Consider the following 21875-nt stretch of genomic DNA (forward strand, 5'->3'; position numbering starts at 1 on the left):
GCTGGCTTCAAAAAGCGTCGAGAGGGAACAAGCATGGAGAAAACGAAGGGAGGCTGCTAACAATTGAACTGGAAAGCAAAAGGAGCGGTGGACGTGGCGTATGTACAAACTGCAGGATGACTATGACTGTACGACGGAAAGCCGGCGACGATGGGAGTGCTCCGCCTGCGCCCCGCGGAGTTCGCTGCCTGAGGATGCCTGAGGAAGACTTCGGAGCCACGGACTTAACGCGTCGTCACGCGTCGCCGAGCTGATAATCTTCAACAGTCTTTCAACGCAACGATTGCATCGTCTCCAGGGCTTCGGACCATCTCCTTTCCTCTCCCACATCCGATGAGCCTGCCATCATGGTCTCCTGCCCGATATGTGGAAAGAACGTCAGGGAGATTAGGATCAATGACCATATAGATTCCGAGTGCAAGAACTTCATCGATGAGCCGGACTCCAGCCAAGGGGAGAAGACGCCAGTCCCCAGCTTTTTCCAGCCCACTTCTGCACGCAAAGCAGCATTACAGTTCACTCTATCTAAGGATCCCCCATCGTCCCATCCTGCCAGTCCATCACCGAGTCTCCGCACCAAGCGGCCCTTTGCACAGGACACCGATACCGTGACGGATACGACACGGACCAGACAGGAACAGCCAACTACAGCTACAGAGACACAGTCCAAGAAGCCCAAGACCAATGCGTTTCAGAGGGCTGCCCCGCTGGCGGAACGCATGCGCCCCAAGACTCTCGATGAGGTCTGTGGCCAGGAACTCGTCGGACCAAACGGCGTCCTTCGTGGGCTCATCGAGGAGGATAGGGTTCCTAGCATGATTTTGTGGGGTGGGCCAGGTACAGGAAAGACAACCATCGCGAGGGTAATTGCTTCAATGGTTGGCAGTCGGTTCGTGGAGATCAACAGCACCAGCACCGGGGTCGCAGAATGCAAGAAGCTCTTCTCGGACGCGAGGAGCGAGCTGAGTCTTACCGGAAGGAAGACAATTGTCTTCTGTGACGAGATTCACCGCTTCTCCAAATCGCAGCAGGATGTCTTTCTGGGTCCCGTCGAGAGCGGGCAGATCACGCTCATCGGAGCCACGACTGAAAATCCGTCATTCAAAGTTCAGAATGCCCTGCTTTCGAGATGCAGGACGTTTACACTGTCGAAACTGACCGACGATGATATTGTGTCGATTCTTAACCGGGCCCTGGAAATAGAGGGGCCGAACTATTCACCGTCGGAATTGGTCGATGAAGAGTTGATTAGATATCTCGCAAGTTTTGCAGATGGCGATGCTAGAACAGCATTGAATCTACTGGAACTCGCGATGGATCTGTCGAAGCGGCCGGGGATGACCAAGGAGAAGCTCAAGAAAGCGCTTACTAGGACATTGGTATATGACCGTGCAGGAGATCAGCACTACGACACCATCTCGGCCTTTCACAAGTCGATCCGGGGGAGCGATCCCGATGCGGCTCTATACTATCTTGCGCGGATGCTCCAGTCCGGCGAGGACCCGCTCTACATTGCCAGACGTCTTATCGTCGTCGCGTCTGAAGACATAGGTCTGGCAGACAACAGCATGCTGACACTCGCGATCTCTACCCATAGTGCCGTCGAGAAGATCGGGCTCCCTGAAGCCCGTATCAACCTCGCACATGCCACCGTCGCCATGGCGCTTTCGAAGAAGAGCACCCGTTCGTACCGCGGACTGAACAACGCCTTCGCGGCACTCCAAGAGCCCGGGGTTGCTGGGCTGCCCATCCCATTCCACCTGAGAAACGCTCCCACTCGACTGATGAAGGAGCTAGGATACGGCAAGGAATACAAGTATAACCCGAACTACGTGGATGGGCGTGTAGCTCAAGAGTACCTGCCGGAAAAGCTGCGAGGGCGGCGGTTCCTCGAGGATCATGACCTTGGACTACAAGTCGATCCCGATCTAGAAGCTGAGGGGGATTGAAGCGCCATTGGTATGACATATCTTGCCAGCAGTCTTTAATAACTTGCGACCACTGTAAGAGCAACATGACGGGCTATACCTACCTACACAGGTGGGGGGGTAGGTACCGAGGCACATGGGCTTGGCTTGGGCGGCCAAAGGCTGGGTAGCGAGAGCACTCACGTGCCTTCATATCGTTCTCGCCGAAATCCCAAACCTGGATCGACGGACAGGAAGCGGTTTTCGATAGAGCTGGATGACCAGAACCAGATTAAGTCATAATCATCCTATGTCCAGCGGCAGTGAGCACTTCTCATGTCTGCGGGTCGAGGAAGACGCAGTGTTCATACGGTGGAGAACCTCGTCTGCAGGTACGCTTCACGGTCGCTTCTTGGCAGAGTTTAGACATCATGAATGGACCATTCTCCTGGAACGCGTCTTGTCTAATGTGTTCTGACGCCGACACTCGTCACTGACGAGTTCTTTGGGATGCGGAGAATCAACCCATTGTGCCGGCAGTACACCACCGTCTAGCTCACCGCCCTCTTCCAGCCAATGGCAGTTTGGGGACGCCATGCGCTTTACCACGACGGGGTGCGCGCCATACCGGATCGGGCCGCGGCGGCCCAGCAGGTTGACTCGGGCTCAGCCTCTGGTCTCTAGGGCGCCGCTGGTGCTCAGTCGCGCAGTCGCTCACCAGGCCTCTTCTTTTCCTCTCGATATGTGTCCTCGTCTTCTCGTCGTCCTTAAATACGTCCCGTCCCCCTTTGTCCTCTGCTGCTCTTACTTTCCCTCCTGTGCGGTGGTTTTCACCCTCCACCCCCCATCATACCCGTGCCCTAACTCTTTGCCCGCTTACAAACTTCACCCTCCTGCGTCAGGTCTCTTTTGTCTGTCGAGCCGTCTATATGTACCCTGTCTCAGATCCTGTCGTTTCCTTCCCTGGACGCCCCGTTTGGTAGCAGCCTCAGCCTCGTCCTCTTTGCAATGCCAGCCTTGTTGTTCTCGACGGCCGTCATTCGTCTCTTTGGCTCTGGCTTTGCCGCTGCCTTGGGCTACCTGCTACCATGGCCCATAATATGTTTCCCGACAACCTTTCCTACGGGCCAGAATGCTCCCTTACCATAACTCCCCCTCCTGCTTCCTCCGTTCCCAGCTCGTCTCCTCCCCTGAACTCGCCCTCACCTAGGAAGCGTCTGCGGCCTCTAGTTCTCCAAACTCGTCCTGGCCTCGTAAGTGTTGTACATAGCTTAAATGCCTGGCAGCTTTGAATAGTGCACCTCATTTGCCCGCGTCCAGAGTGTGAACCCTCTCTAACCATCATCTTGTTTCCAGCTTCCGCAGACTATCGGGCAGCCGGCCGCTGCAGAAACTCCGCCCTATGTCCCTCATCACTATTCTTTCCAACCCCCCTATGGCCTTTCCACCCACCTTCAGCCTAACAGTGGGCCATACAGTCTGAATAGCCATCCATCCCAAGCTGGTGCGGAAGTGGGAAGCAACGCATATCCCTTTTCGCAAAGTGCAAGACCGAACTACGTCTCTCGTCCCGCCTTAACCTCCAGTATAACAGAGAGCTCGTCGCCGAGTTCCTTTCCTGTTATCCATGGATCCGTTGCCACTTCTCCCAGTTTGAGCCCGCAAACACCAGGACATTCTCAAACTCCTGCCGAGGCCTCTTTACGAGCCCCGAACTTGTATGCCAGTCAGACTCACGGCTCACCCGCTTCGCTAATTAACGACTATGGTTTACCTCAACAGCCTGTGGTCCAACAGGACATGTACGCTTTACCCTTTGGAGCTCATCCAATAGTTCAGCATGGAGGGCAGTGTAAGCTTCCCGTTTACCCTGTCATATGCAAACCAAGACTGAGAGGCTTAGCTGCAATGAGGTCGAGACGTCAACGTCATCATCCCTTCTCATCCTCCCGAACTCGAAGCCATGGTCCGGTGTCGAATTCCCCAGGAATGTCGACACTGAGCTTCGTAATAGAGAATCCTGAAAGCCCTTCCCCATATCGAGAGAAGAGACCGCGGACTAAGGAGGACTTGGAGAAGCAGAAAAAGGATAGTCAGCTACTAAAAGAATGCGGTGGTGCTTGCGTCTGGTGCTATTTGAATAAGAAAAAGTGCGGCACCGACAACCCTTGCCCCCCTTGCAGTACGAATAAAAGGGGATGCTTCAGAGATTGTTCGCAGCTCTGGCTGTTCGTGCCTTTGTTGGAACCCTGTACGAAAAGGAATTCTCGAAGTGCGAGAGACCGCACCTTCCAGCGAGCTCATGAGGTCTTCCGACGTCTACGGGATGCGTCGTCACCACAGCCCGGTAGCCCTCAAGTCACCGTGAAGATCCGTTGGCACGACCCGCATCCGGCTGATCTTCTGGTCGCTGATATCTCACAGCTGAATCTAACGGATTCCGACATATCTTTTACGTTGAAGGAGGATCTAATCCGAAACTCCTTGGCAAACGTTCGCCTCCCGGAGGTTGGGGAACTCGGATCAGATGTGGTCGGATTATCTCTTGTGCAGTCCGCAATGAGAATGTTGCGGTTACTCGCGGCCATTGTCACTCTTTCCAGATCTCGCATCTACTTTCGACCAGCAGATCTCGATCCCGCCAGACTGACAATGTTCTTCATCTTGTGCCTTTTGGCGAAGTCTCTCTGTGAGACATCCGAGGAGTTCTGTTCAGAGCTCTGCGATGCCATGCGTCGAAAAGAGCCGCAGGAACGCTCTTCCCCTGGTGAAGGCCACCATGCAGATAAAACAGAGCTCCTAAACCCTGTCTGGGTTGCAGCAGGTCTCTACTATCGCGTTATAACCGGCCTTGTTGACTTCGCACCTAGTCCCCTCATTTCTGAGATATTTGATGAAATGAAATCTCACCTAAGAGACACGCGTTCAAAGGTCAAAAACATTCTCAGAAATGTCCCACTCTATCAAGGCACGGACAAGACTTCGTCGAAGCTATGCTTAGTCGACGAGTTCATCCCTAGAGTTCCGGTCCTAGACTACTTCGAAATCGCTTTCTGGATGGGATCGGAGACCGAGTTCCCAGTCTCCACGGCGCTAGTTCGGCAAAGTACTCCGTACACTGAGCTTTATTACTGGATTAGTTGTCTACTTAATGAGAATTTCGATTTGCACATGCTACCTCAAGACCATTCCGGCGAGGTTCCAGGTCCTTCACCAGTTGATGTCCGAACACCTTCCGAACAAGACTGTCTAGCAGTCGTTGACCAGGGAACGACACCGTCAGACACAGCTTCTGTTCGAAATCAGCCGGAAGTGCAGAGCTTAGCATCTGATAACGATGTTGACCGTCCTAGCCGTGCGAGCTTTGAAGGGAAAACCGCTGTGGATTCGATTTTTACCGATTGGACTTGGATTGACTTACTCTGTCCAGAGGATTCCAATCTTGCACTGGACAACAACAACAACAGCACCATTGACTGGAACTCATGTTTTGCAAATGGAGACTTGTTTGGCTCTGGTTTTGAGGGTGGCCATTCCGGGATTTCGGATTCAGCAGAAGCCCCTGGAACCATCCCAGGCTTAACGGAGCTCAAGGTTTCCGACGTCACGGAACAATCATGCGACCTGGCTTTATCGAACTGACCTTATATTGGTATTTTTGTACACTGGGAAGCCACTTTTGCTTAAAGATGCAGCTCATGACATTGTCGTGTTTTCTATGCTTTCTGTCGCAATCCTGACCCTCCCCGCCTGACTACATTTTTCTTCCCTCATACGGAGTTTTTGGGGCTCTTGGATTTACGTTTATTGTTCATTATTTAAGCTTCATACAAGTTTAAAAAAGGGAGCGATGGAAGTGATCAGGTTCAACGGACATGGTTAATATACCCTTGAGGCAGGCTGCATAACTTGGCCATGATGATACCCTATTTGCAGATATACCGGATTGGGAGCCAGATGCCACGAATGGGGTTTTATTGGAGTAGGCAGACACCGGACCCTTTTGTTTTGCTTCTTTTGTACTATGGATAGTTGATACATGCATTTTCCCAATTGTTTGCTTGGTTCATCTGGTTTGTTTGCCGCTATTTGAACTTGGATATAATAATTGGTGCGATAGATTTCACGGCTCAAGAGGTTAATTAAATCTTTTTTATTGGCTATGACAATATACATGTAAGCAGTGACCAATTCTTTGAACATTGACGAAGCGGCGCGGTCCGCCAGCTGGCGTTGCGGCTTCTTGGCCCGGGGTCCACCGCCGCCGCGCCCGCGTTCTCCGGCGCGTGTTTTGTCTCTCCATACCAGAGTTGAAGCCTCAAAGCATCTCCGCAGCAGCTTCGACGTCGCACTGAGTTCTTCCTGCTGCCAGTCTCTGTTCCGGACTGTCTTTTCCTCGTCCTCCTGCCGGACCTCCATCCTCCGGCCGTCCAGTCCTCCTCCATCCGCCATTCGCATCCGCGTTCGTGACGAACGACCATGGCATCCTCCGCGCACCAGCCCTTCGCTTCGCGCTCCGCATACGCCGGCAAGCTCCCCGATCGATCGCTAGGCGCCAATGCGATGCCATTCTCTGCATCAACCTTCTCACGGAATCGTGGTCTGGGAGGTGTTGGAGGCGATTTCGGCGCAGAGGTTGGAAAGTCGACACAACAACCGCCGCCTCCACCAGCGCACTCACAAGCCCACGGGCAGTCACAAGATCCAAATCCACTGAATAGATTGACGGAGGAGCAAAGAGAAGAGATAAATGAGGCTGTAAGACCTCCCTCTCCCTCTTGAGGTCGTTCTGTTTGACCGGTTCTATTTTTGTTTTGTTTTGGCGTCAAAACAAACACAGGTATATACACACCTTGAAAAATCACTGACACCAAGGCAAAACGACAGTTCACCCTCTTCGACCTCGACCGCGATCGCCACCTCGATTACCACGAACTGCGCGTCGCCTTCCGCGCACTAGGCTTCACCGTCCCCAAACAAGAACTCATCACCCTCCTCACCACATACGGCGTACCCCGACCCCAAGTCATCTCGCAACAGCAACAGCAATCCTCATCGCAGCAACAGTCACAACAGGCCGCGAAGGCCGCAGGAACCAACCCGCAACACCCCTCCTCCTTACTCATGCCACTCTCCGCCTTCCAGGCCGTGACGGCGCACAAGATCCTCGAGCGCGATCCGCGCGAGGAGATCCTGCGCGCGTTCGAGCTCTTCGACGAAGGCGGGAAGGGATACATTGACCTGGAGGATCTGCGACGCGTCGCGCGGGAACTGGGCGAGACGGGCCTCGAGGAGGAGGAGCTCCGGGCTATGATTGAGGAGTTTGACCTCGAGGGCGTCGGTGGTGTTACGAGGGAGGGGTTCGTGAGTATTTGCTGGCAGTGATCTGATCCAATCCGTCCGTCGGTCGAGTTACTGCGTTGTGATCTTTTGTTTTACCTTTCTTTTTATATCTATTTTTTGTCACGGCCAATGGGCGATGTCGATATTACCGCGAATCCGGGAAGCAAGGGAGGGAAGGGAAGTGAAGGGAAAGGAAGGGAGGAAATCTGAAATAGATCGAGGATTCAGGGGTCCATGGCTTTTCTATCTATCTGTCTTGTCTCATGGCTCAGGTCAGGTCAGGTCCGGTGGTATTTGCTTTTTGTGTGTTCCCCTTTGTTTTTTTTTATAATCACCGGAGGGAATCGTTTCTTCTTCTTTTTTTTTCTCGTTTTATGTCCAAGCAAAGCAGAGCAAGAGCAGGAGAGACTGGGAGTTTTTGGTTTTGGGGCGCCTGCTAGTTTGTGTGTTATCTATCTGTCTAGTTTAGGTAGGTTCTAGGTTTCGTTCTTCTACAGGATGGTTTTGAAAGCATGTCATTTATTGTATCATTGTGTTTGCGTTTTCGTGTTGTGGTCTTATGTATACCTACCTTCTTATCTATATCTATATTTTATATCTAGCTTACCTAGTCTTCAGAGTTCAAATGAAATAAATAAATAAATAAAAAGGAAAGATTGTTATCTGCGCTGTCATGTTAGCTTTACATGGACTTCAGAGAAAGAGAGACAAAATGCTAAGGTAGGTATGTAGCATCATAGCATTCGTTAATTTTAAGTCGACGGGACATAATATAGTTCAGCTGTCTTTCTTCAGCCACTTTATTACTGTATTGTACTCCGTACTGTACCGTTATTTACCCTGGCATGAACTTGTTCATTTTTCCAACCCATTCTAGAAGGATACCCAATTTGGCAATTTCCTGAATTAGAGCAGGTTAGGAGGGAGATAGGTACTGGCACGGACAGGTTCCGTTACGGCGGGCCTTTACACGTGGGGGCGGAGTCCACCTCGAGAAAAAATTGCTCTAACCGTGTGATGTATACAGTTCTTAAAAAAGATTACGATACGGGCAAGCTGACTTTACAGCTGAACTTCTACAACCGATGAACCAGAACATCGAATACTAATTGACAGTTTATTCTCATTCCCAACCGTGTAGCAGGGAACCTGCTGAGCTGTTTCCATTGTCTGTCTCGATTCAATTGAAAACCATCTTTCTTATTCGAACAGTACAAGTTCAGTTTTTTTCACCACAGTGTATCGATTGTATTGTATAACCTGCTGTTGTAGCCGTTACCACATCCCAAATAATGCAATGCCTTTAGTCTTAGTTCCATAGCCATGAAACCGCCAACAAAAAAAACAAGAAACACCAAAAGGAAAAGACAGAACAATTGGATACAAGAAAAGAAAAGAAAAAACCTAGGCCACCAGCGGGAGCCTAACCCCAATCCAATCAAGAGATGCAAGATGCAAAATGCAAGAGAGACACGGAAAAATACATGCCATCCAACGGTGCCGCCCCTCAAAAAGGGACAGCGAAGATGCAAACGGTGAGGCGTCTTTCACAGATATCACAAAACCAGTGGCATTAAAAAAGCATAAAGGAAAGTGGAGGGAGCGAAATCGAGAGCGGTATAAACACTTAGCCATGAAGGAACAGCTGTAACAAGCAGATCAAGCATACCGCATGGGTCGACCCGCTGGGCTGCCATACGCCGGTGGGGGATATGGAGGAGGGGGATATTGTTGCCAGTATCCATTAGCGTCCGCCCCACGATATTGGCCCATCGCAGGTGGTGGAGGCATAGGATATGGACCCGGCCGCGATGGCAGTCTGTCACCTTTCACGGACTGTCTTGGTCGGCGGCATGATCGCCAGAGGCAAGATAAGACACTTAGTACGACTAAACTTCCCAGGCCGGCTGCGAGACCGATAACTAGAGGCTTATGGTCATCCACCCAAGATTTGACTTCATTCCCGACCGTCGCGCCAACACAGCGGCCGTTGCTGCAATGCCCCCCTCCGCTGCATGGAGTTCCATCCAGGAAGTTCTGGTTCATGGCTGCACACACATTTGATGCCATGTTTGGAGAGTTACACCTCAGTGAGCATGAGCTGCTGTCACAGGCACGAGTCTGATTGCTGTGGATGAGATCGCCCATCACTTCCTGGCATTGCTGGTCCCGGCTGGTACACTGACCGCTCGCGCAAGTCAGGCCTGGAGTGTTACCACATTCCTGGCCGTCAGGTACATGGACATCATCAGGGCAACCGCTGGAGTGGCCTGTACATTTCTCTTCCACATCGCAAGGACCCGTACTAGCACGGCAGACGGTGTTGGCGGATGCGAATTGACAGTTAACGCAGCAAGCTTCGTTGGAGTCATCGCAAACTGCCCCGTTCTTGAATTTACAGGTTTTGGCGTCGCAGCAGTTGTTGTCTCCGCACGATTCTTCGCCTCCGCAGTCGCAGTCTTCCCCAGACTCGACGATTCCATTACCGCACTGACTGCCAGTAATCGTCACGACACCACGGTTATCAGAAAGACAGTTAGATTTAACACTGTTACGACCCAGAGCGGAGCAGATATTGCCAACCGTACAGGGCGAGAACTGCGTGATATCGTCTCCTGTGCTGGGGTTCATTATATACCGCCCGTTTGCATCGCATGTTGACGAGGAAAGAGGGCAGCACTGGGACGAGGCATCGAGGCCTTGTGCGCAAGTATCAGAATCGCAGTCATGTACAGCTCCAAAGGTGTGGCCTGTTTCATGAGCAAAGACCTGCCACCCTGCTGGCGTGCGGATAACAACGTTCGCTCCAGTAACGGCCTGGGAATCATCGCCCACAACCTTGTTATTGCAGAGTTGTCCCAGCCACGATAGTCCAACTTCGGCTCCAGTCGGGCAATTGCTCATGAGCGTCCAATAGGCATTGTCATCGCCCCTTGATCCACGCCAGCTGGAGAAAAGATCCAGTCGAGAGGTGATGTTCCCGCTACTGCATGGCATATTCCACGGAGCCGATTGTGGAGGAGTGCTGGGGCATTCCTTGTCGCTTACCGTTAGATTGCGCAGACCAATCGTGATGTTGAAGGTACGCTCATAAAGATCGGATGCCGTATTCACCACATTTATAATGTTCTGGCGCGCTGTCTCCGTCGAGTTAAATGACGCTGTGTAAGAGCAATCAGTCGCAACACCGATCAGTGCGACTTTCTTTGTTGTCGGGCATCCAGCTGTGCTGCCGATTGTCGACCTAAGGTTAACAGTTCCTGTATTCCCGCCAAAACCACCAATGTCAGATTGGCGTCTGGTCAGCCCAAAAAGAGAATTCAAAGATAATGAACCCCAGTTCGAAGACTGCTGCGAGTCGAGATGGAAGACTGGATGATTGGGATCGGAGTTGAACGCCAGCTTGTCCGCCTGGCATGATGACGAAAAGACTGATAATGACCGCTTCAATTCAGAGTGCTCCGGAGGAATCATGTCCGAGTCCCGATAGACGACCATGTAGTCGTCTTCTTTATCTTCTAGATGAACATCGAACTCGCGTTTTGTCTGCATATAGCTCGACCGTAGTTCAATGTGGTGCTGGTCATGCATAACGCTAAAGGCACCCTCGAATAACGGATGAGCTCCATCCTTTTTCACGTATATTCTTGCCCAGCCAGCTCGATTCCAGCTACCATCCGCTGCCTGGACCCAGGCCGATCCTTTGAAGACTCTGTGTGCCAACCTGTCGATAGGCTCCGCATGTTTGACGTTGCCTTCTGCGTCAAGGTATGTAATGTGAGCGTCTTCTGCGAGGATATCATGATTTGGCTCGAGGGTAAGCTTCAACCGCTGGCTTTTCTCATGAAGGTAGAATGTGACGTCGAAATGCGAGAGTGAATTTACACGGTGGGAAGGAGTATTTATCACCGGATCCTCGACGAAGGAGACATAGTTGATTGCAGCCGGCTCGTGTGAGCGTGCTGTAAAAGGTCAGTGAGACATGGCCAAGGAACAACTCGCACCAGGGTGAGCACCTACCAAAAACATTAGCCGTCAGGAGAGATACTGTGCTGGTTAGCAGAGGAACCAGGCTGCGAAAAAGCCTCATAATTTGAGGACGGGGTAACGGTCAACAGGACCGTGCAGAAGCGATGGGGGGGATAACGATAGCAGATTTGTAAGCTACAGTCCACACAGTTCCACTCTTTGTCGGGATTCCAGCCGAGCTGTGGTATTATCGATATGAAAGAAACGCCTCCGTAGGTCTAAAGAGAGCGAGATCCGTGAGATTAAGTGAGAATGGGCCGACTATATACAGGGCCGTCTGCCGGCGGAGATATGGTTGACGACCAAAAGTAACAGGGCCCCGGATCCTAGGTAGCACGAGCGAGAGGACAGAACCGCCACAGTGAGGCAAGGGAATGCGCTCGTCTCGAGAGAAGAGGCTAGAGATAGACGCAGTTCTTGGGGTGTCTGGGCTGTCCAACCAGCGAGTTCACTCCAGAGACTCTGGATTCCGCACGCGGTCGCATCGGATCACGGCCGTTCGTTCAATCCCAAGGCTTCGGGGCGACAGAGAGCGAAAGCCCCTCTTCTGCTCGTCCGCGACGGTATCTTTTCTTTCCGGCTTGAAAGACTCAGATGAGGAATGTATCGCAGGTCATCCAAATCATGCCAGCGGCGCCGTAGCGCGGTGGCTGTAGGGCGGTCACTCCTAGGCGCCCAGAGAGTCTCGGAGGAAGGATACCGGCCGGCGTAATCACCTGGGGCGCAGCAGGCTTGGCGACAAGAGAGGCAGGACAGGAAGCGTCCTATAAGGAATTGTCGTGATGGAATTGAAAAGAGCGGAGATGGAGAGAGAGGGAGAGGGAAGAGGGAAGAGAGCGAGCGACAGAAAGCGGGAGACGAAGGCTGGACGTTGACGGCTGCACGAGACCGGCTGAGCCTGAGACGTCTCGGCGCCTGCTCCGGAACTGTTCGAGAGATAACGATCCAGTTTTATTCTTCTTCTCGGCCTTTTTCCTTATTTTAGATCGACTCTCCTCACCTCAGCCTTGTCCCACCATCCACAGGCCACTTAGTGTCTTGGTCGTAGATCGTGAGTCCCACCCGCCAACGAGGGGTTAAAATCTGAGGCTCATCCGACAAACTCAACCTATACAAAAAGGAGTACAGAGGGCGTACATCTACAATTCTATCAACATGGGAATTTACCCTCACCCCAACATCTGGATCTGCATCTAGAAATGTTTCATCTACCCGCTTAACGGCTTCCTCCCATTCGTAGCCTCATCAGCTACAACCTTGGAACTCAGGACATATTTGAATGGGCTCTCTCGCCATTGCCCGTGACTAATCCAGATTTCCAGGAAAAGTTTCGACATCAACGCTATGTTTATTATCATTGTATTCTTGCACAATGTATTCTTCGCACGCCAAATTCTGACCGCAAACACCATATCAGGAGATTTCTGGTACCATCAGAGGCACCGGAGCCTTTGAAGCTCAAGGACTCTCAAAACGAAGACAGTTATCCTCAGGCCTACATTAGATGAACGATGAACCGCAACTAGAAAACCCTCTACAGGCCAGTTCCCGAGTGGCTCCTCGTCACCTGCAGCAACGAACGGTGCGTTGTCAAATAGTCCCGCAACGACAAACTGCCGGTTGCAAAGTGCTTGCTCTGGGCATAATGCTCAAAGAAAAAACCATAGAAACAGCTGGCAGGATTAAATCACCACATTTCCAGGACCTTGTAAGAGAATTTTATGGGGAGGGAATTTCAGCAAGTCATCCAGCAAGTTGCTTCTGTCACCTGAAACGCCAAGTGGCTTGTGAGACGTCGAGGAAGTTGCCAATGCAACCAGGCAAGTCACCTCATGCCCCAGTTACTTTTTCAATTGCTTCTTCATTGCTGGGTGAAGGCATTATCGAGCTTCTATTGATGGGGGAAATACCACAAATGGCAAATTCACTTGGGGCATCAGTTAAAGATCCACCGCAGTCCTGAACTCTAAGGGAAGGAGCTAGCGCTTATTTATACCTGAATAAAAGTTTTAATCAGCTTATCTAACATACCCGGGGGACAAATAACTAGCAACTAAAAGATACAAGAATAGCAACAAAAAAAGGCGACAGTACACGGTTCCTATTAGTGTTTGCCAGCACAGTGTTCAAGGTAATAAACATTCCTCTCAGCAGAACACCCACGCACACTGAACATCAAGATACCAAGAAAATAACCCATAGCATACAAATGTGAAAAAAGGCCAACACATCCTACCGGGGCCACAAAGAATTCCCCCCAATTGGATGATAGCAGGTATCAATTAATATTGATATCTCTGATTGATACTGCTGCGACAATGGGGATTATACATGCGACTTTTAGTCTGGAGCGGGTACCACTGGTTAGTACCTCAGTAACAACTGCATTGCTGTACCAGATTCTTCTCACCAGTGGATAGCGACTAGGTAGGGGTTGCTGGCGGGATAGCATGTATGCGTCTGAGAATCCCGTTCCGCACTCTCCCTTGGGGACACATTTCCAACCTATAATAATATATCAAGGACAGCTTGCTGTATAGTGCCCTATTTTTATCTCCATTTCTGGTTATTTACAAAGTGTAGATATGGTTTAATATCATCAAAAGTTCTCTTCATGAAGGCAAAGCTCTATATAAAACGAGCAGTGAAGAGACTTACAAGACAAGTTATACATAACTTGCTCTACACGCACAGATCTTCTACCTTAATCAATGTCTCTCAGTTAAATATTTAGATGTCATCTATTATAATCTACCAGATCTTGGCCTCAACGACCGCTACAATAGGTAAATTAGGCAGTCAAACATCGATGCTTTAGAGGGGGTTTCGTTTACAACCTTTTTTTAACTACGAATCTATACCAATGACGCCAATTTCTCATCTCCAGATTGCCAGTCAAGCGTATCCATTTGATATCCAGATTCCTAACTAGCGGTTGAAGAACTACTACTGAGATATTCATCCTGCGTTTTTTTCTCTTGATATACCTCACAGGCTCTGCCTGCTTTCTCGAGTTGACAGCCTCGAATGCGTGACAGCGGTGCAGAAGTAGAGTTTCAACAATTGGTTGGGCACCGGGGTTTAAAGTTAGGTAGAGAAGAAGACAACTGTTCAAGGCACTCATATTACTGCGACTGTGCACTTTGACAGAATATGACCAACTCACTTGTGGCTATTGTTATTTTGTATATCATAGGACACAAACTAAGCATTAAAATACAAGGATAAATAACAACGGCATACCTCGATATATCACATGGTTTTTCTCTCTCACACACACCTTCCTGTCCGCAGGCGGAATTTGGCTTATGGTATTTCCAAGCCGAAGCACAGCTACATATATATATCACCAGGCAAAATTGATATTATCTTAGTCAGTTAGAAGGGGCTGTGTTCTACTAATACACTCTGTACTTGGCTCCTGATTAGATCATTTTTTTCGTTCCCGGTAAGCTCCTATGAACAGACAAGGGATCACGTCAAAAGTAAGATAGCAGATTATATGATTGGTATACTACTATAGATTAGGTAATTAGATATCAACTTCGGAAGCCACTGTATCCGAATACATGGCATAGCCGGATCATTCGGATTTTCTAGATCGATGCTCAATATTATGCAATATACGGGACCATACCGGTCTCTGGGTCTTGCAGCGCTCTGGCACTACGAGGTATAATGGTCCTGTTTCCTTTTTCCGATAGGAGGTACGAGTTTTAATCAGGAACTCTATGGTACAACTCGTGAGCTTCCATCGCAAAGTGCGGGATCGAAGCCCCGCACAGTTTACATGTATCACTTAATATTGCCTCCTCCTCACCAGCATCATCACTAATTTCCTCCCAGACATCATCGTCATCTTGGGCGAGTTCGCAAAGTGTAGAACCTGCCGTCTGGTAGTCTTCCGCGGGACTTTCATACGAAAGAGGAGTCTGAGCCGCTAGTTTCGAGCTCAGCCCCGACCGGGGTTCGTGAGAAGACTGGTAGTGGTGAAAGTCAAGCTGCGAAGGCGCAGGCTCGCTCTCGGAGGAGGATTTCCAGTCTCTCAGCACAGCCTCCTGCTTCCGAAACATTTTCTCTATGTCCCGTCCGCTGCTTTGTTTCTGCTCACCAGCACTCTCGACCATGTTGGTGACGGCTACGTTGAGTAAGCGCAGGTTCCATCCGGACTTCTCTGGATGTAGTTTGCGGAACATGGACATGAGACTGTGTTGGACAAGGCGCTCCGCTAGGGCGTCTACACTGTCCCCGAGGTTGAAGATGAACGGCGGGATGGGGGCGGAGCGCGATATCCTGTTGGAACTGTGACTGCGGGATCCATCCGGGTTGGCCGGGGGCCGGGGGCGCGTTGAGAGGCGGAGCGTCCGCGGACGGGCCAACCACCGGATCCTGCTCACGGAACGGGATTCTTTCCTCTCGTCAGCGGGAATGCTATCTTTGGTATCCTCTTCCTCCTCTTCAGTCAGGTCTGTGCGCATGCGGCGGATTAGGCTACCAGCAAGCGTTACAAGCTCCTTCCTAACAGCATCAATGCTATCAAGCCTCCCGTAGGAGTCTTCGATACTGATCTGCGTAGGCGTGGCTCTAGCCTGCGAGACTTCGGAGGAGTCAACTCCGTTTAGCAGCCCCCATACCTTCACGCCGATATCTCTAGGAGAGCCTGGTCCCCCAAGGATCTTATCCAGTAACGGCGGTCCCATCCCGGGGAATAGCCGAACCTGTCGAACGGTGACCTTGTCACCTGGTGTAGCTGCATGGTAGGTTTCAGAGTTGGGTTCACGGCCAAGGACGTGCGCTCTGAGCTTTTGAGCAAGCTTAAAGCCAATTCCAGGGACCTTGCCGATGTCATGGGCGTCAAGAAAACGCGTCACATTGCTCTCTTCGCCTGGCTGCCCCGCAGTGTACGGCGGAAGGAGCGTGGTTTGATTGTTCGGCTTATGGACACTGCCGGCTAGCTTAGAAAGAAGCTTGGACGTGGATACACCAACTGTGGCAGTGTAACCTTTCTGTTGCTCAAGTTGGTCCCGGAGGTAATGGGCGAGATGAGAAGCAACAAGAAGTCGCACACGCAACGCGTCGGAAGAGGAAGACGAGGGAGTAATCGTCGCTTCGGGTTGACCGTCCGGGGATGGTGGATAGGTTGGACCGCAGAACGTTGTGGCGTCATACGCGAAGCCAATAGTTGGATCAAGCTTGTTTAGATAGAAGAACGAATTGGCCAAATTGTGGCTGTTCAGCAGCTCCACGTTATACTCGATCATCTCTGTGACGTCTAAGTATACCTATATTTGCAGTGATAAGAAACTACACTTGGCTTAGAAAAATGACGGAAACACACCTCGTCAAAACCTAGTTTCTCGACGCGATCGCCCCAAACAAACGACTTCAGGAAGCTGTACAGCGCCTTCGACGCGTCACGGAACTTGGTGAGATCCTCTCCCAAGAGGATCACTGCATCTGGACAGACCTTCTTGGCTTCGCTTATCAGCTGGAGCTTGCGCAGCCCCCGTCGTCTTCCCTCATAGTTGGCTGTCACAACGATCTGTTTCTGCTGGACTGCCAGGGGCAGTGATTTTAGTACCGGGTTCTCCGCCTCGAAAACTGAGGCATAGAAACAATCATAATCCTGTTTAGCCGCACTATAGTCAATTTAACGGGCCCAGCACCGGTAGAAGGCGCAAACATGCGTTCACTGACAAAATGTATTATAATCCGGCCGTCATTCCGTGGAGGGGGCGCAGCCATTTCCTATGTAAGCAGGTATAGTATGTACTTTCCCGTAGGCAAACATGGACATCCCAACGCGTCATACAGCGGCGAAGCAACGAAAATAGGCATGGGTTAGCAGCAGATGGAGATCTGTGGGACTTTCCAAGTGCCTTTGAGCAATTGGGGGTAGATCTGGTGGAACCAACGGAGTGGTTGTCCCACCGGAGATAGGCTGCCGCGAAAGCTTCTCAGTCAACAACCGCCTTATAGGAACATGATCGACAAAGCCGGGAGCTGGAGGAGCTTGGAGCTATCCGAGGTCTCCTTCAGGCTTCTCTCCGCGCTGCTTCGCGGCATCCTCGCGACGCGACTGGTTTACATGCGCCACATATATCACCGCCACAGTGGCTTATGGATCACGTGATACAATGATCTGAGACCTCCATCTCCATCTTCGTATCGACACGCATTGAGACCCATCATCACCATCACTAACGACCTCATCTGTACATCTCCGACCGTGCTTCGCATGTCAACGTGGATTCTCTACACAAACAGATGCTGGTCATCCGAGTTCCTTTGTTCCCTTCACCGCCGGCACTGCGTTTCCCGTCCGCCGTGAACCACCGGGTACAAGATACTATGAATAACATCTCCCCGCTCTGGCTCCGTTGGAACAACTGGCTGACTTTGGTCCAGCCTCCTGCGCGTTGGGGCAGGATTTTTTTCGCCGCCAGGTCTCATTGGCAGTTGTCCAACGCTCCACGATGAGCTCCAACCTCCCAAGGGCCCCTGTCCTCGTCGCTCCTCTTGGCAGGCCCACTGGCTCGTGTCCCGGCTCCTTTTTTTAGCTTGTCACTACGCGGGGGCGAAAAAGAGCACGATAGTCCTGGTCTCTTGGCTGCAGCGCCTATCGTCGATCCACTGCACGTCCTAGTTACAGACAGTTAGCGGTGGTTGTGTCTCCCACCTTGCGTCTCTGACCGCGTGTTGCTTCGCGATTGCCCCACTGAAAATAGGTGATCCCCGGAGTCTCTGAGTCGGCATCTGGACTCAACATGATCCTTTTGGGCGGCGTCTCGATCTCGATGGGTCCATGGCGCACGATAGTCTCGAAGCGTCAGCTCCTCCGCTCCATAACGCTTATCCCTGTTACTTACTTTAGCCGGCTGCCTCTTTAAAAGAGAGAAAAAATAATCTCAACCGGATCGAAGGCTTCTAACGCGGCTAATCTTGCCGTCTGATTTCTTCTGCTTTAAAAGTCTTTGCTGCCGCTCCCCTCCCGCAAGGTGCATACCCAACTAGCTTACAGACACACGGCGCAGCTTCAGTGCGCCTGTTTGCAAATTTTTGCATTGAGGGGTTATAGTATCTGTTTCAGCCTTGCAGGCGCTCTTCTAGGCCTAGCTACCTCCCTCGAGAACAGTCCTGCGGGGCCCGGACCGTGCCATCTTCTCTCTTTTTCTCTTTTCCCTTTTGATTACCGTTATCGCACCCTCTGTCCTCCGTCATGCTCACGATCTCCATGACCCCGCAAGCACCGCACCTCTGCCATCCCACCTCAGACGCAGGCTGTCCGTCCTCCTCGACGACGACAGCGACCATTGCGCCGCAATCGATATCTTCACAACATACATCAGTGCCTCGGGATATGCTCTCCACCATTCCGCCCGCAGAGTCTGCAGGCCATGGCAAGAATGTCACTAAGCGACCAAAGCTATCTCTCCAGACGACATCACTCCCTATGACCTTTGGGAAATCGACGACGGGACTGTCTCTTGCCTTCGCAACCAACTCGGCGGTTTCACCAACCGTGCTCAACACATTCGGCAATGCTTATGACTTTTGGCCGTCACCCTCGGCTGGCGCAACCTCATCTCCTAAACAAAGGCATCACAGACTCTCGTCTCCACATGCCACAAACAACAGAGAAGGAGCTCCCTATCAACTACCACTTGGTGTGAAAAGCATTCTTCGAAATTCACCTTTACCGTCATCTTCCGTACGACACTCTTCAGCATCAATGACCACGGGTGCGGTAATAAGACGAGTATATTTTCCAGCAAAAAAGCAAGTCAGCTATCGGTACCCTCTTGAAGAGGAGATCAAAACAGTCCGCTTCACTGCGAGACATTCAGATCTTTCTGATGAATCCGACTCAGAAACTTCGGATGCATCTGGGTCAGATGAGAGTTCATATTTGAGCACTTCACAGTCGGATTCAGGTGCGTCAGACGAAGAGACCAGCCCACGTGCTAAGGCCTCATCTCCTTCGCGGTCTGGGAAGAAGAGGAGGAAGGACTTGGGCAGTGAGAGGCAAATCCGGGCCGCTGCGCTGCGCGATAGTTTGAAAGGCGATGATTACAACATAGCAAGTCCTCAGACTCCCCGCCAGGGCCGACTGAAACGTCAATGCAAATGGCGATGGACGTTGGGACCTCTTGGAACGAGTGGTACTGCCGTTGATGAACAGAACACATCTACAGAGCCTGCAGAGTTCTCAAAAACAGATGATGTGAAAACTGAAGCTATTCGATGACGGCAAGGGAAATATGCCCGATAGTCTCAATTCGAGCCCAGGCCTAAACTCCCTACCCCGTCCACCTTCTCGGTCGTGTCTGATGAAGTTGATGGATTAGACGCACCGAACGATCACAAAAGGCACCACCGCCACCATGAACTTCCATGCCAGCAATCAATGAATAAACGAAAAGTCTTCCACTACTTGACATTAATGTTGTCGAACAAAATGACGAGGTTACGTTGCATAGAGGTGGGATCTATTTAGAATCATGAATGTCCCAGCGATGTATTAGATCTCGCAGGAAACCTTCTATTTTAATATCTTCTCTGTTTATATTTGAAAGGAAGGCAGATATTCAGCGCCCATGTAACTTTAGAGAGTTTCTGAAACAAACATGGCTGGACCGGACTATCTATCCTTCATTTGTTACTTCTCAATTTGGTGTTATGTGACTATTGTCCAGACACCCCCCCCCCACCTTTTTTTTTGACAGAGACATTCTAATAATTAATCTTTTTCTTCTCATGTTATATTTTCGGTCTCCAACTTTGTACATTTCAGTGTTTTATCCAGCCGTCATGATGTTTATTTCCGTCTCCATACGTTAAGCCTCTGGGATCTACGAGCCATGTATATACGAAATGAGACATGTACATACACCTATGATGTCATTGAAATTTCGGTCGAAGATCTTACAGGGGTAGATCTCATGTCAGCCAGTTTTGTCAATGCTCAATTAGATCACGAGACTACTGGAGACTATTTATTTATGGTCTTGGCTTCATTCCACTGTACCCGCCAGTATCAATCTCTTTGTGGGATCTAATTCTCCGACATATGTCTCCTCTCGCAATTAGTAGTAGATTAGGGACCTACCTGTGTAATCTGTAAGTCGGGGGAACACAGGATGGTTCAAATGAGACTTAGTACAAATATGATTGGCAATCATCTGAAATTCATCGAAGCTCTGTGAGATATCGAGATATACCAGGCGACAATGTCTGAAATGGTTATACTTCATAAAAGGTCAAGAAGCCTCTCACTGCTATCACCACCATAGAAGGAAGCGTGAGCCGCATGCAGCCATAAATATCCGAGGCATTCTTGAATTGCCGAAATTCCAGCAGCATGGGGCTCTCAGCAGATGAAATAGATTCAGCGGTACAAACTAAGATTGCAGCCGGGGAAACGAGTATTCATGGAACGTAAGATAACTGGAGTGGTATGGCATAGAAGGATAAGGTACCCGAAGACTGTTAGCCTCTCTTGTACCTGGTTTGCTTTCCAAGATCCCCATTTGCCTCAGAGCCAGCCGCTCAATGTTCGCAGCGAAGCCTTTAAAAGGACTACTTGGCCCCTCAACCCCCTCCTCTTCTTCTCCTTCTTATTAGGACTACATTTAATTCTGGTTAAAGCTTTATATATTCTTTTTCTTCGGAAGATGTCTAGCCGAGGGAAACGGTGTCACCTCTGCCAAACTCATCAGAACGTTTCACATTGTGGGAGTCTCGAAATCTGCAGGGACAGTCAAACCATGACGAACATTTTGTGCAAGCTTCCTCAAGAGCTTGTAGTAGCGGTAGTCCGCAATGGTCATGATGTGGAAGGAAACGGCCCACGGCCCATGCTGAAATGACCCCTATAAGTACCCACGTCACGATGTTGAAGGCCTTCCCGATGAAGACGCGGCGGTAGAGGAACAGGATTGACAGCTTGATGGTTGCCAGTGGTAGCACTTGCATTATGTCGAATGCAAATTCAAGCTGGAACAGATTATCAGCAAGTCAAAAAGCTATCGGTTCTCGGAAATCCCACCCCGAGGCGTCATAGCCTCTCGAGTAGTATCTGCTGCCAGTCGAGGTGCGTTACTATCGCAACTCCGAGGTTTTGAGGTGAATGTCCTCTCACGGTGTCCGCAGCGGACCTGGAAGACATCCGTTGAGTTTAATTTACCTACAAATCATGATAATGCAATGGCGGATCGTAAGAGCCTGCTTAACTGTTAGCTTTTCAGTACTTGTCATTGAATCGTTGACTTACCGAGGTAGGAAGACACAGCCAGTCATCGATACCCAACTTCTGCCTCCTCCATCGGATGATCTTACTGCTGCCGGGGCGAGAATGAGGAACAGAATGCCAACAACGAGAACGCTTTGCTCATTGACGTAGAACATCCTGAACAGAAGAGCCTTTTTGGAGACGGCAGCTCAAGGGGTTTGGAGTGCTAGCGGAGAGTGAAGGCCCTTGAAGGTAGGTATCTGGGGATTCAGTGAGTGGATTAACGGACCCTTCTCTCAGCCGTTGGTTGTACAGACCATGCAGTAGGAGAATAGAAACCTTGGGCATTGGTCTGACGATCCAAA

The 21875-nt window shown here is 50.5% G+C and overlaps 7 protein-coding genes across 7 annotated transcripts; 4 read left to right on the forward strand and 3 right to left on the reverse strand.

Annotated features, from left to right (window-relative positions):
- Window positions 1-347: 347 nt before the first annotated feature.
- Window positions 348-1949, forward strand: VTN00DRAFT_10230 (uncharacterized protein; the record flags this gene model as incomplete). The annotated part of the gene is made up of 1 exon (XM_069426864.1): window positions 348-1949. One exon carries the CDS (start codon window positions 348-350, stop codon window positions 1947-1949), a length of 1602 nt encoding a protein of 533 aa, XP_069283992.1.
- Window positions 1950-2995: 1046 nt separating this feature from the next.
- VTN00DRAFT_10231 (uncharacterized protein) lies at window positions 2996-3931 on the forward strand (the record flags this gene model as incomplete). Its single annotated transcript, XM_069426865.1, has 4 exons — window positions 2996-3160; window positions 3264-3372; window positions 3747-3759; window positions 3811-3931. The coding sequence occupies 4 exons, from the start codon at window positions 2996-2998 to the stop codon at window positions 3929-3931; spliced, it is 408 nt and encodes a 135-aa protein (XP_069283993.1).
- Window positions 3932-6386: 2455 nt separating this feature from the next.
- Window positions 6387-7292, forward strand: VTN00DRAFT_10232 (uncharacterized protein; the record flags this gene model as incomplete). The annotated part of the gene is made up of 2 exons (XM_069426866.1): window positions 6387-6665; window positions 6795-7292. The coding sequence occupies 2 exons, from the start codon at window positions 6387-6389 to the stop codon at window positions 7290-7292; spliced, it is 777 nt and encodes a 258-aa protein (XP_069283994.1).
- Window positions 7293-8909: 1617 nt separating this feature from the next.
- VTN00DRAFT_10233 (uncharacterized protein) lies at window positions 8910-11340 on the reverse strand (the record flags this gene model as incomplete). The annotated part of the gene is made up of 2 exons (XM_069426867.1): window positions 8910-11212; window positions 11271-11340. 2 exons carry the CDS (start codon window positions 11338-11340, stop codon window positions 8910-8912), a joined length of 2373 nt encoding a protein of 790 aa, XP_069283995.1.
- A 3655-nt stretch (window positions 11341-14995) lies between these two features.
- On the reverse strand, window positions 14996-17024 carry VTN00DRAFT_10234 (uncharacterized protein; the record flags this gene model as incomplete). The annotated part of the gene is made up of 3 exons (XM_069426868.1): window positions 14996-16561; window positions 16618-16905; window positions 16977-17024. 3 exons carry the CDS (start codon window positions 17022-17024, stop codon window positions 14996-14998), a joined length of 1902 nt encoding a protein of 633 aa, XP_069283996.1.
- A 1474-nt stretch (window positions 17025-18498) lies between these two features.
- On the forward strand, window positions 18499-19527 carry VTN00DRAFT_10235 (uncharacterized protein; the record flags this gene model as incomplete). Its single annotated transcript, XM_069426869.1, has 1 exon — window positions 18499-19527. The coding sequence occupies one exon, from the start codon at window positions 18499-18501 to the stop codon at window positions 19525-19527; it is 1029 nt and encodes a 342-aa protein (XP_069283997.1).
- A 1430-nt stretch (window positions 19528-20957) lies between these two features.
- On the reverse strand, window positions 20958-21686 carry VTN00DRAFT_10236 (uncharacterized protein; the record flags this gene model as incomplete). The annotated part of the gene is made up of 3 exons (XM_069426870.1): window positions 20958-21027; window positions 21166-21275; window positions 21618-21686. 3 exons carry the CDS (start codon window positions 21684-21686, stop codon window positions 20958-20960), a joined length of 249 nt encoding a protein of 82 aa, XP_069283998.1.
- Window positions 21687-21875: the final 189 nt, after the last annotated feature.

This window comes from Thermoascus crustaceus (genome assembly GCF_041956765.1).
Source record: "Thermoascus crustaceus strain CBS 181.67 unplaced genomic scaffold VTN00scaffold_9, whole genome shotgun sequence".
Taxonomy (NCBI): domain Eukaryota; kingdom Fungi; phylum Ascomycota; class Eurotiomycetes; order Eurotiales; family Thermoascaceae; genus Thermoascus; species Thermoascus crustaceus.